We start from the raw sequence: 12,094 nt of genomic DNA on the forward strand, positions 1-12,094 counted from the left end.
TCTAACCTTGAGCTAAACTTTATATCCATACCATCTAGGCAGAAACAATCTGGGTGAACCAGTAATAAATGAAGGCCTTCTCGATACCCAGCACTCTATCAGGAACTGATCGATTACCGAGGAAGACTGAAATCCACAACCTGTCCTTTAAGGACTTTGTCTTCAGTTTGAGGAAATAAGATCGAAATCTAACAAATAATAGAAGTTTAAGGAGTCAAGATATAGTCAAGTGCTAGACTGTACATTTAAGTACTTTAAAAGCAACAGTTTAAGGCAAAAAATTGGAAGTAATGGAAAAAGGAAGCCAATTGAGGAATGGCTGATTAATTTGTGATATTAAATGTATTCTATTTTGTGCCATAAGAAATGATAAGCTTATAACTGGGGAAAAATTAAATACTAAAGAATTTTTTAATGACAAACTTGAATTTAGAGAAGCATAAAAAGATATAGTAAGCAAAATCAGGAAAAGTGTAAACAAAGACAACAATAAAGTAAACTGAAAGGTAGTTGAATCCTTATTAATTATAATGACCAATATTGGTGGTCATAGAGAATAGATTATTAAACACTTCCCTTCTCCTAAGAAAAGGTAGAGGGATTAGGGATGCAGGGTGTGACATCTGCTTTCAGATGTGGTTGATTTCACTTGTTTTCTTTTTCTTAAAAAAAATTTTTCCCCCCCTGAGGCTGGGGTTAAGTGACTTGCCCAGGGTCACACAGCTAGGAAGTGTTAAGTGTCTGAGACCAGATTTGAACTCGGGTCCTCCTGAATTCAGGGCTGGTGCTCTATCCACTGCGCCACCTAGCTGCCCCTTTTTCTTAAAATTTAAAAAAAAAAAAAAATCTTTCTTTTCTTCTTCCCTATTGTTTTCAATGATTTTTCTTATTTTTAAAATTTCCATAGAGCCCTCCCTTGTAATAAATATATTTAATTGTTTTAATTGTAATACTAAGTATTGCTATGTTATTAAAGAACATGGGGACAATATATGTGTGTGTATATATATATATATATAGGCTTTTTTTTTTTTTTTTAAACATTTCAATTGATTAGGGGTATTCTTTTTTTAAAATTTTGAATTACTTTGTACACAGTATCAGCAAGATTATGTGATCAACTATGATCACTTAGCTCTTCTCAGAAATAACTGTAACCTAAGACAATTCCAATAGATTTGGGATAGAAAATGCCACACAGAGAAAGAACTATGAAGACTGAAAGTGGATTAAAGCATACTATTTTTTTTTTTTAAATTTTATTTTAATAGTTTTTATTTACCGGATATTTGCATGGGTAATTTTACAACATTGACAATTGCCAAACCTTTTGTTCTAATTTTTCCCCTCCTCCCTCCTCCCTCCCCCCCCCCCGGCAGATCGACCAATACATGTTAAATATGTTAAAGTATAAATTAAATACAATATATGTATACTTGTCCAAACAGTTGTTTTGCTGTACAAAAAGAATCAGACTTTGAAATAATGTACAGTTAACCTGTGAAGGAAATCCAAAATGCAGGCAGACAAAAATAGAGGGATTGGGAATTCTATGTAATGGTTCATAGTCATCTTCCAGAGTTCTTTCCCTGGGTGTAGCTGGTTCAGTTCATTCCTGCTCTATTGGAACTGATTTGGTTCATCTCATTGTTGAAGATGGCCACATCCATCAGAATTGATCATCATATAGTATTGCTGTTGAAGTATATAATGATCTCCTGGTCCTGCTCAATTCACTCAGCATCAATTCATGTAAATCTCTCCAGGCCTTTCTGAAATCATCCTGCTGGTCATTTCTTACAGAAAAATAATATTCCATAATATTCATATACCACAATTTATTCAGCCATTCTCCATCTGATAGGTATCCACTTAGTTTCCAATTTCTGGCCACTACAAAGAGGGCTGCCACAAACGTTCTTGCACATACAGGTCCCTTTCCCTTCTTTAAAATCTCTTTGGGATACAAACCCAGTAGTAACTGCTGGGTCAAAGGGTATACACAGTTTGATAACTTTTTGAGCATAATTCCAAAAAAAGCATACTATTTTTGCCCTTTTTTGGTTTACTTTTTCTTTCCCAACATGACAAATATGTAAATATGTTTAAAATGATTGCATATGTATAATTTATGTTTTTTTTGCTTTCTTGGGAAGAAGGAAGGGAAGGAAAGAGAAAAAATTTGGAACTCAAAATCTTACAAAAATGAATGTTGAAAGCTAACTTTACATGTAACTGAAAAAATAAAATACTGCTGAGAAAAAAAAAAGAAAATAAAAAAGAAATTTTGAATTCCAGATTTTCTCCCAATCTTTCATCCATTCCACAAGCTTCTGAGATGGCAAGCAATATGACATAAATTATACACGTGAAACCGTGCAAAACACATCTCCATATTTCCAAAACACATTAGCCATATTTAAAAAAAAAAAAAGTAGGAAAAAATAAGATGAGAAAATTATACTTTATTTTGCACTCAGAATTCAACATGAGTTTTTTGGAATTGTCTTAGATCAGAGTAGCCAAGTCTTTCACAGTTTATCATCATTATCAGATTGCTGTTACTATGCAGAATGATTGTGGTTCTTTGCTTTAGTTCATATAGGTCCTGCCTATTTCTTTATTTAGAAGTTCCTTTTACCAGCAAAATCATGAACCTATCTCTGTTACATGCAACGCCTCTACTAGACAACATATTTTGGGAGTCCAATTCCAATTCTATACCTATTTGAAAAATAAGTTTCCATCTCCCCTCCCATCAAAAGAAACTTTTTTTGTAGCAATATCAGGTAATGAAGTGTGTTCTAAGCAAATAAAATTTCAAAATAATTGAAAATTTCAACTTTAAATTCCAAAAAAATCTTAATTTAACCATTTTGATTTAATCTCAACTCAATTTCTGTATCACTGTTTCCATTTCAGTTCTTCATCTATTGTGCATAATTGACTTCACTATGTATACATTTAGACATCTTCCTGCTTTGTTTAATGAAATTTATTGATTTATGATCAATTGATTGTATCAGTTGTGATCAACTGATTTTTTTTTTTAGTACTTGAGGGTCTTTATTGTATTGTTGAATAATATAATGATGGTCTTCAAAGCTATTGTGTTAGAAGCCCTTTCTACCATTTACACTAAATAACTTAGACTTGCTTGTTTTGATGTTTCTGTCTCTACCTTCCCTCCCAGTCATCATTATCAGCAGATCATTATAGACTAGTTACTCAGCCCTTTATGACTCCCTGTTTTTAGTCATCAGTGGATCAGAGATCCACGGAGACAGACATGTTAGAATTGTGTGTTTAATGAGAATAAACAGAATCTATATATGGAAGCTTACAGTTATCTCTTATTAGTAAACTGCATATACTTTTAATCATATTTTACTACAAACTTCATAATAACCTCAATAAGTACTAATAAAATGCAAAACAAAACAATCTTAAGAATTATTTACAATTTCAAAATTAAAGAACAAGAACTTTTAGCAAAATAATAATGTATTTACTATCTCCAATCTCTTTACTGTCTCTCTACTTATGAAGTTTTGTTTTTTATTTGGGTAATCCTAGTTAATGTAAATGTCCTAGTTCAGCTTTCTTCATGTTCTGACATTTCCTTTGTCTTTCTGTATTCATATTTGTTGTTGTAAATACAGAATTATATTCTAATACATTGATTAGAAGTTTGTTCTGCTATTCCTAAATCTTAGCAGCTGTCTTTCCTTTCATGCTACTAATTAATGAATCCTTGCTAATTTATAATTATTTGTTTTCATTTTTTGTTCTGTTTTATATTCTTAATTTCTAATTTTTATTTAATCAACTTATAGTTCTCTGAATTCTTTTGTACCACTAGGACTTTTTCCCTTTTGTTAACATTCTTAGACTATAATTGTAGTATTGGAATCACTAAATCAGAGGACAGGATCAATTTTTATAGATTTTATTGTCTTCAGTACACAAAGTTTCTAATATTTCTTTTGGCTGCTTTGAGATCTTTTTAAAAAAGATTTAAAAATAACTTGAGTCCATGAAGGAAATGGTACTGTAATCTAATTCAGACCTTTTACTGATTCACACCTTAAGTCCCAAGAATACTTGTCCATAGTATTCAGGAGTTGACAGGGAATGCAGGTTGCCCCGTATAGAAAGTGCTTGCCTTAGAATCAGGAATCTTCCAAAGTTCAAATTTGGCCCACAGACGATAATTAGCTGTGTGACCCTGGGCAGGTCACTTAACTCTGTTTGCCTCAGTCTCTCATCTATAAAGTGAGCTGGAGAAGGAAATGGCAAAGCACTCCATAATTTTGTCTGAGAAAACTCTACATGGGGTTATGAAGACACAACTGAAAAGTTCAAGAGGTATTTGAAGCCTAACCACTTTTTCCTTGGAGAAAACAAATGGAAATAATTTGATAGTGAAAATACTGTACCTGACAGGTTCAAAATGAACCTTGTAGAGGATGATTTCAGAAGCAGGAGAGAACAGAAGGAAAGCCAGTGTAGGTGCTTATAATCCTGTATCTAACACATAGTAGGTATTGTGGTAATGATGGGGTTAACAGGACCTGACCGGGGTTCGTCATAATCCCCAGTCCTCAATAGTCTCTTTCTTTGGAGTCATGCAAGCTTTTCTTCCTGTTCTGTCTTCTGTCTGTTTAGTCTTTGTAAATCCTATCAATTTTTTTTCCTTAATATTTCTCTACTATGACCTCTTCTTCTCCATTTCCACTGCTATCACCTTCATTTATGCACATCCATGCATTATACTAGAGAGGCTTAATAGTGTAATAATTATATGGTCTGTCATATTCTTTTCTGGTTGACATTTGGTAGTTATGACTTCTCAAGGATTGAAACTGTACTTTTATACTTTTTAACTCCCAGAAGAATGGAGCTAGATGCATAATTAGATGTGTGTTTTTATATGTCTGTCAACAAACATTTATTAAGTTCTAGGTGGTGCTAGATCTAAAAGGATATATTGGGGCTAATCAATCGAAGGATGGTATGGGTATTTTAACTCAAAAAAAGGACCTTGATTATAACATTCAAGAAGTGAAAGTCAAGCTGAAGGAGCTTGATAAGGGAGAATGGGAACCAGAAAATTGGAGTTGAAGCTCATCTGGGAGGGGGATAAGAGATTTCTTTGACTTGCCTTCATTGCCATTGCCATTGAATTGTGAATTCTTCAAAGTCATGGACTATCTCTTGCCTTTTTTTGTACTCTCCAGCACTCAGTACAGTGCCCAGCATTTAGTAGGTGCTTAATAAATGATTATTGAACGAATTTCTCAAAGCTGAATGGATGGCTACATGATCGGATAGTACTTATCTTGCAAAGAGGGGTGGGAGAGTGGGGAGGATTTAATCCCTTGAAATGTGTCTTGTGATTCCTCTTGAGAAAAAAATTACATTTTATGTATGTCACACCATTTCCCAGCTCATTTTTTGGTCTTTCTTTCTTACCACCCAGACTATTTGCCCACCAGTCCATAGAAGATCAGCACGGGAACACCCTCCTCGCACTTCTCTTGACTTAGAGCTGGATCTTCAGGCTTCTTTGACACGGCAGAGCCGCTTGAATGATGAACTACAGGTCCTACGAGACTTGCGGCAGAAGCTGGAGGACATGAAAGCCCAGGGAGAGATGGCTCTTTCTGCTGATATGCTCGAGGATGAGAGGTTTCAGAAGCTCTTGAAACAAGCTGAAAAACAGGTACCAATGACAATAGCTTCGTTTCTCTGCATTGCATTTCTGAGGGACTTGGATAGAATTGTCTCTAATCTTTTTTTCAAAGTAAAGGAGGTTCTCTCCTTAAAAATTGAGTGTCTTTTTAAAAAGAAAATAGTATCTTCCAGAAGCCTGCTTATGTTACTTGTTTAGAACTGGAATTTCCCTACCCATAGGAACAATGTAGGAGTTTGACTTTACAAATAGTCAATGTGGGTTAGATGACAGTTTGTCTAAAGGTTTGAGTTTCTTTCATTCATTCATTCCTGTCTTTTCCCCCTTCTTTTTGTAAAAAAAAAAAAAAAAAAAATTCTCTCCCATCCTTCCTCCATTCAGTGAGAAGGCAAACAATATAATGTCATTTATACCTGTGAAATTTTGAAAAACATTTCCATATTAGTTGCTTCCCCCAAAAGATAATCACTTCCAAAGAAAGAACTAATATCTGCATGCAGACTGAAATATGCTACATTTCTCTTGCTTTCTCTTTTTTTCTTTTCTCTGTCTCTGTGTTTTCTTTAATTTTTTGTTTCTTTCTTGAGTTTTGGAATAAATGACTAGTATGGAAATGTTTAATGAAATTGCTCATGTATAACCTATATTAGATTGCTTACTGTCTCAGGGAAGGAGAAGGATAGGGAAAGAGGAAGGGATACAATATAGAATACAAAGTTTTATTTATTTATTTATTTTTAATTGTTAGTTTCCTTATTTTTTTTTATGCATGAGTAATTTTTTTTATAACATTATCCCTTGTATTCATTTTTCCAAATTTTCCCCTCCCTCCCTCTACTCCCTTCCCTAGATGACAGACAATCCCATACATTTTACATGTGTTACAGTATAACCTAGATACAATATATGTGTGTAATACCGTTTTCTTGTTGCATGTTAAGTATTGGATTCCGAAGGTATAAGTATCCTGGGTAGATAGACAGTAGTGTTAACAATTTACATTCACTTCCCAGTGTTCCTTCTCTGGGTGTAGTTGTTTCTGTCCATCATTGATCAGCTGGAAGTGAGTTGGATCTTCTTTATGTTGAAGATTTCCACTTCCATCAGAATACATCCCCATACAGTATTGTTGTTGAAGTGTACAGTGATCTTCTGGTTCTGCTCATTTCACTCAGCATCAGTTGATTTAAGTCTCTCCAAGCTCTCTGTATTCCTCCTGCTGGTCATTTCTTACAGAGCAATAATATTCCATAACCTTCATATACCATAATTTACCCAACCATTCTCCAATTGATGGACATCCATTCATCTTCCAGTTTCTAGCTACAACAAAAAGAGCTGCCACAAACATTTTGGCACATACAGGTCCCTTTCCCTTCTTTAGTATTTCCTTGGGATATAAGCCCAGTAGTAGCACTGCTGGGTCAAAGGGTATGGACAGTTTGATAACTTTTTGGGCATAGTTCCAAATTGCTCTCCAGAATGGCTGGATTCTTTCACAACTCCACCAACAATGTATTAGTGTCCCAGTTTTCCCACAGCCCCTCCAACATTCATCATTATTTGTTCCTGTCATCTTAGCCAATCTGACAGGTGTGTAGTGGTATCTCAGAGTTGTCTTAATTTGCATTTCTCTGATCAGTAGTGATTTGGAACACTTTCATATGAGTGGAAATAGCTTCAATTTCATCATCTGAGAATTGTCTGTTCATATCCCTTGACCATTTATCAATTGGAGAATGGTTTGATTTCTTATAAATTAGGATCAATTCTCTATATATTTTGGAAATGAGGCCTTTAGCAGAACCTTTAACTGTAAAAATATTTTCCCAATTTGTTACTTCCTTTCTAATCTTGTTTGCATTAGTATTATCTGTACAGAAACTTTTTAGTTTGATGTAATCAAAATCTTCTATTTTGTGATCAATAATGATCTCTAGTTCTCCTCTGGTCATAAATTCCTTCCTCCTCCACAGGTCTGAGAGGTAGACTATTCTCTCTTCCTTTAATCTATTTATGATGTCATTCTTTATGCCTAAATCATGGACCCATTTTGATCTTATCTTGGTATATGGTGTTAAGTGTGGATCCATATCTAATTTCTGCCATACTAATTTCCAGTTTTCCCAACAGTTTTTTTCCAAATAATGAATTTTTATCCCTAATGTTAGTATCTTTGGGTTTGTCGAAGACTAGATTGCTATAGATGTACCCTTTTTTGTCCTTTGTACCTAATCTGTTCCACTGATCGACTGGTCTATTTCTTAGCCAATACCAAATGGTTTTGGTGACTGCTACTATATAATATAGCTTTAGATCAGGTACACTTAGACCACCTTCATCTGACTTTTTTTTCATTAGTTCCCTTGCAATTCTCGACCTTTTATTCTTCCATATGAATTTTGTTGTTATTTTTTCTAGGTCATTAAAATAGTTTCTTGGGAGTCTGATTGGTATAGCACTAAATAAATAGATTAGTTTGGGGAGTATTGTCATCTTTATTATATTCGCTCGGCCTATCCATGAGCACTTAATGTCTTTCCAATTATTTAAATCTGACTTTATTTTTGTGGCAAGTGTTTTGTAATTTTTCTCATATAACTCCTGACTATTCTTTGGTAGATGGATTCCCAAATACTTTATACTCTCAACATTTGTTTGGAATGGAATTTCTCTTTGTATCTCTTGCTGTTGCATTTTGTTGGTGATGTATAAAAATGTTGAGGTTTTATGTGGATTTTTTTTGTATCCAGCAACTTTGCTAAAGTTGTGAATTATTTCTAATAACTTTTTATTAGAATCTCTGGGGTTTTCTAAGTATACTATCATATCATCAGAATACAAAACTTTAAAGAAAAAGCCAAATGTTTTAAAAAAATTGTTTTAACATACAATTGGGGGAAAACAAAAAATAAATAAACTAAAAGAAAAATGAAAAAGAAAATGAAAAAAATATATATTACAATCTGCACCCATCGTTATCAGTTTTTTCCCCTGGGGTATGTAGTAGCATTTTTCATCATGTATCTTTTGGAATTGTCTTGGATCTTTGTACTGATCAGAGTAGGGGATTTGGGAGTTTAATGAACTGCAAGTTCAATAGGAGTCAGTGTGATATGACAGTCCTCCTTTCCAAAAAAAAGTAAATGAGATATTAACCTGATAGAGGCAAGACTGCCAAGAATAAGAATTGTTTTTATCCTTCTGCATTTGATTCTCGCTACCAGATTTTAGAAAAGATACTGATCCATAATATATATCATGCAGGAAAGGATCGGGCAAGACTAATAGAATACCAAAGTGCTTCAAGTCACTGTTGTTGGAGAAGTTGTTGGATAGTTAGCCTGGAGAAGAGAAGATACATTTGGCAAGAATCAGGATAGCTCCCTTCAAGCTCCTGGGAAGGGCTTTGTCATGAAAAGGGATCAGACTTGGTCTTTTTGATTCAGAAGGCAGAACCAGGAGCATCAGATAGAAGTTGCAAAGAGGCAAGTTTAGTACTATCCAAAAATGGAATGACTGAGCTGCCTTGAGAGTAAATGATTTCTCCCTTTCTTCCTGGAGGTCTTCACACAATAGGTATCTGTAGTTGTCTAAATATATATAAAATACACATGGTTATATTTTAGAGGGGATTCATTTTGGGTTAAGGTTAGTGCCAGATGGCTGCTAAGGGTCTAATACAGAAAATCTTTTTGTAATTCTCTAAGTCTGTGATTCCTATGCTAGCCATCAAAAACTGTTTTATTCACAATATGCCAAAAAAAACCAAAGAGAATCCTCTTCTAGCCACAATTGCCACTTGGTAGGAGAGGAATGTGGCCCCCAAAACACATATTCCACCTGGAGCTGTAACTGGTACTTTTAAAGAAGTAAACAAAGTGTCTTAGGGCATTTTTTTTTAAATCTTTTTGGATATTCTAGAGCTAATCACTCATAGATGGCAAATGCTCTTTTTTTTTTATGTTGTTGTTGTTGTTTTATTTAATATTTTCCCCTAATTATATGCAAAAATATTTGTTTATTAAAATTTTGAGTTTCAAAGTCTCTCCATTCCTATAACCCCCTCATTCAGAAGGCAAACAGTTTGATATAGCTTATATATGTATATAAAACATTTCCATATTAGTCATGATAGTCATTTTTTAAAAGGGAATGCCTGTGTCATATGCATTTCTGGACATTTGAGCACCAGCAGAAAAACATATACAATAACCTCTTAGTTGCTTTCACTGCCAAAATAATATTCTCACTGCACAAGTTTGTGTAGCTCCCTAATCAAAAGTAATCCAAGGATTCAAGGCAAATCTCTCAGCTTGGCATTTCAAGCACTGTACAGTCTGGCTTCCTCCTTTCTTTTCAGCCTTATTCCATGTTGTTCTTTATAAGCTCTACATATAGTCAGACTGGATCACTACTCACTCTGTAGTCTTATATTGCCATTTTCCACCAGTGAATTTATTGTTTAGCTCTGGAACTCACTCTTTTCAAGCCTTTGTGCTAAAGGCTTACCTAACAACTTCCTCTCTGACTCCTCAAGCTGAAAAATGTTTTCTGTACTCTCAGATTTTCTTGCATCTCTTCTTTGATTCTAATCAAATGCCTACAAATGCAGGTGTTAAAAATTATTATTTTTGTACCCATAAATGTTCACCATGTCAATCACAATTGATTATCTTTTCTTTTATACTTAAGGCAGACAAAAGTTACAGTACTAGCTTTTCCTTGGGTTCTCCTTATACAAAACAAAAAGGATAATATAAATCTTTACATTTAGTATAATGTTATTCATGTAAAAATCTAAAAGGAACTAAACCACAATTCACTCAAATCCTAGGGAGATATAATAAAGGTAAAAGCATTGCCATCTATATTGTTATTATCATTACTGAAAAGATTAGATTTTTTTTTTTTTTTTTTTTTGTAATTGGGGCTAAGTGACTTGCCCAGGGTCACACAGCTAGGAAGTGTTAAGTGTCTGAGATCATATTTGAACTCAGCTCCTCCTCCTGACTTCAGAGCTGGTACTCTATCCACTGTGCCACTTAGCTGCCCCAATTTGATAATTCTGAAAGAGAGTGAGACTGACAACTTTATGCAGTTCTGTCTCACTTAAATTCAATTCAAGCACAAATTGAGAAGCCACCATATGATATTATCCATCCTCTTTGAAAATGAAGAATCAACAACAGCTTGAAATGTAAAATACTTAAGGAAGCACTGCTCAAAGGGTGAGTTATCCCTTCACTTAGGAGGCTTGTTTTGATTGTTGAGTGAAGAATGGACTAGAGTGGGGAGAAAGACTTGAGGCAAAAACATAAGAGATATTTAACAAAGGCTTATTAGATAGAGCTACTCCAAGATGTAAAGTTGGAACAGTGAACCGGGTCCAGATTTGAAAAGTGGAAGATCAGATTGAATTACAGTTGGAAAATGGAGCAGCATTTTTATTTAATTCAGAATTGTTTGATGCTGTAAAAGCCAGTCTGTCTAATACCAGCATTCTCTGACTGCTGCTGCTGCTTTGAATCAGGTCTTTATGACTTATGGAGTACTTGATTTACAACTCTCCAAGGTAGCTGAAGCAAGTTTAGAAAGGTAGTGATCTGCTCAAATCCCCATGGCTAAAAATTGGCAAAGCTTTGAACCCAAGACTTCTGACTTAAGAGTCTGGTGCTCCTTGCTCTATCACACACTTGATTGTCCCTGTGATAAGCCATTATCTTATAAGAGTATATATTTGGATTGGTGTATACATCATGCTTGGAATCAGCTTCATTAGTGACTGTACCCAAAGCCTTCTATGATTTACCTTCACCAATTCAATTTAATCTAATGCCACTTTTAGTCAGTTTTTCCTGTCTCTTAAGACCTCTTAGGGAGAGACATTTTCTTAGCATCTCTCATGTTGGTGATATGGGTAGAAGTTAATTCATCATAAACATCAAGTTTCAGGTCTTTCCAATTGTGAACCAGCAATGAATGCAGAGAGCGGAGAGCTCCATTAGGATCATAGAATTGTAGATTTAAATCAAAAGACATCTGTCTGTTCCTATCCTTCATTTTACAGGTGAGGAAATAGACCAAGAGAAGTCAAATTTAATCCAACAGCCATTTATTAAATGCTTGTCCTGTGCAAGGGACTGCACTAACTTGGGAGATTCAACAACAAAATGAAAAATAATCCCTCAAGGGAAGGATTGTGTCTTTTAGAGGGTAGGGATGATTGCAACGTATAAATATAGCAAGTATGCTGTGTCCCATTTACTCAGAGCCAAAAAGGCTATATTTGCTCTTTAGCGTTCTAAGATACCACAAGGGGTTTGGGTGTCTCCTCTTTAAGCTCACACCAACCCTATTTCCCCATCTGTTAGGTACCAGTAACTAGTGCTTCAGTTC

General features: G+C 34.6%; 1 protein-coding gene across 2 annotated transcripts in view; it reads left to right on the forward strand.

Moving 5' to 3' along the window:
* Positions 1 to 12,094, forward strand: part of WWC2 (WW and C2 domain containing 2) — a 228,315-nt gene that overhangs the window by 197,019 nt on the left and 19,202 nt on the right. For both annotated transcript variants that reach the window (XM_074275325.1, XM_074275326.1), the window contains exon 21: positions 5,483 to 5,725. In XM_074275325.1, coding sequence (XP_074131426.1) covers positions 5,483 to 5,725 — 243 coding nt within the window. The remainder of the gene's footprint in view (positions 1 to 5,482; positions 5,726 to 12,094) is intronic.

The sequence above is a fragment of the Sminthopsis crassicaudata genome, chromosome 6, assembly GCF_048593235.1.
Source record: "Sminthopsis crassicaudata isolate SCR6 chromosome 6, ASM4859323v1, whole genome shotgun sequence".
Taxonomy (NCBI): Eukaryota; Metazoa; Chordata; class Mammalia; order Dasyuromorphia; family Dasyuridae; genus Sminthopsis; species Sminthopsis crassicaudata.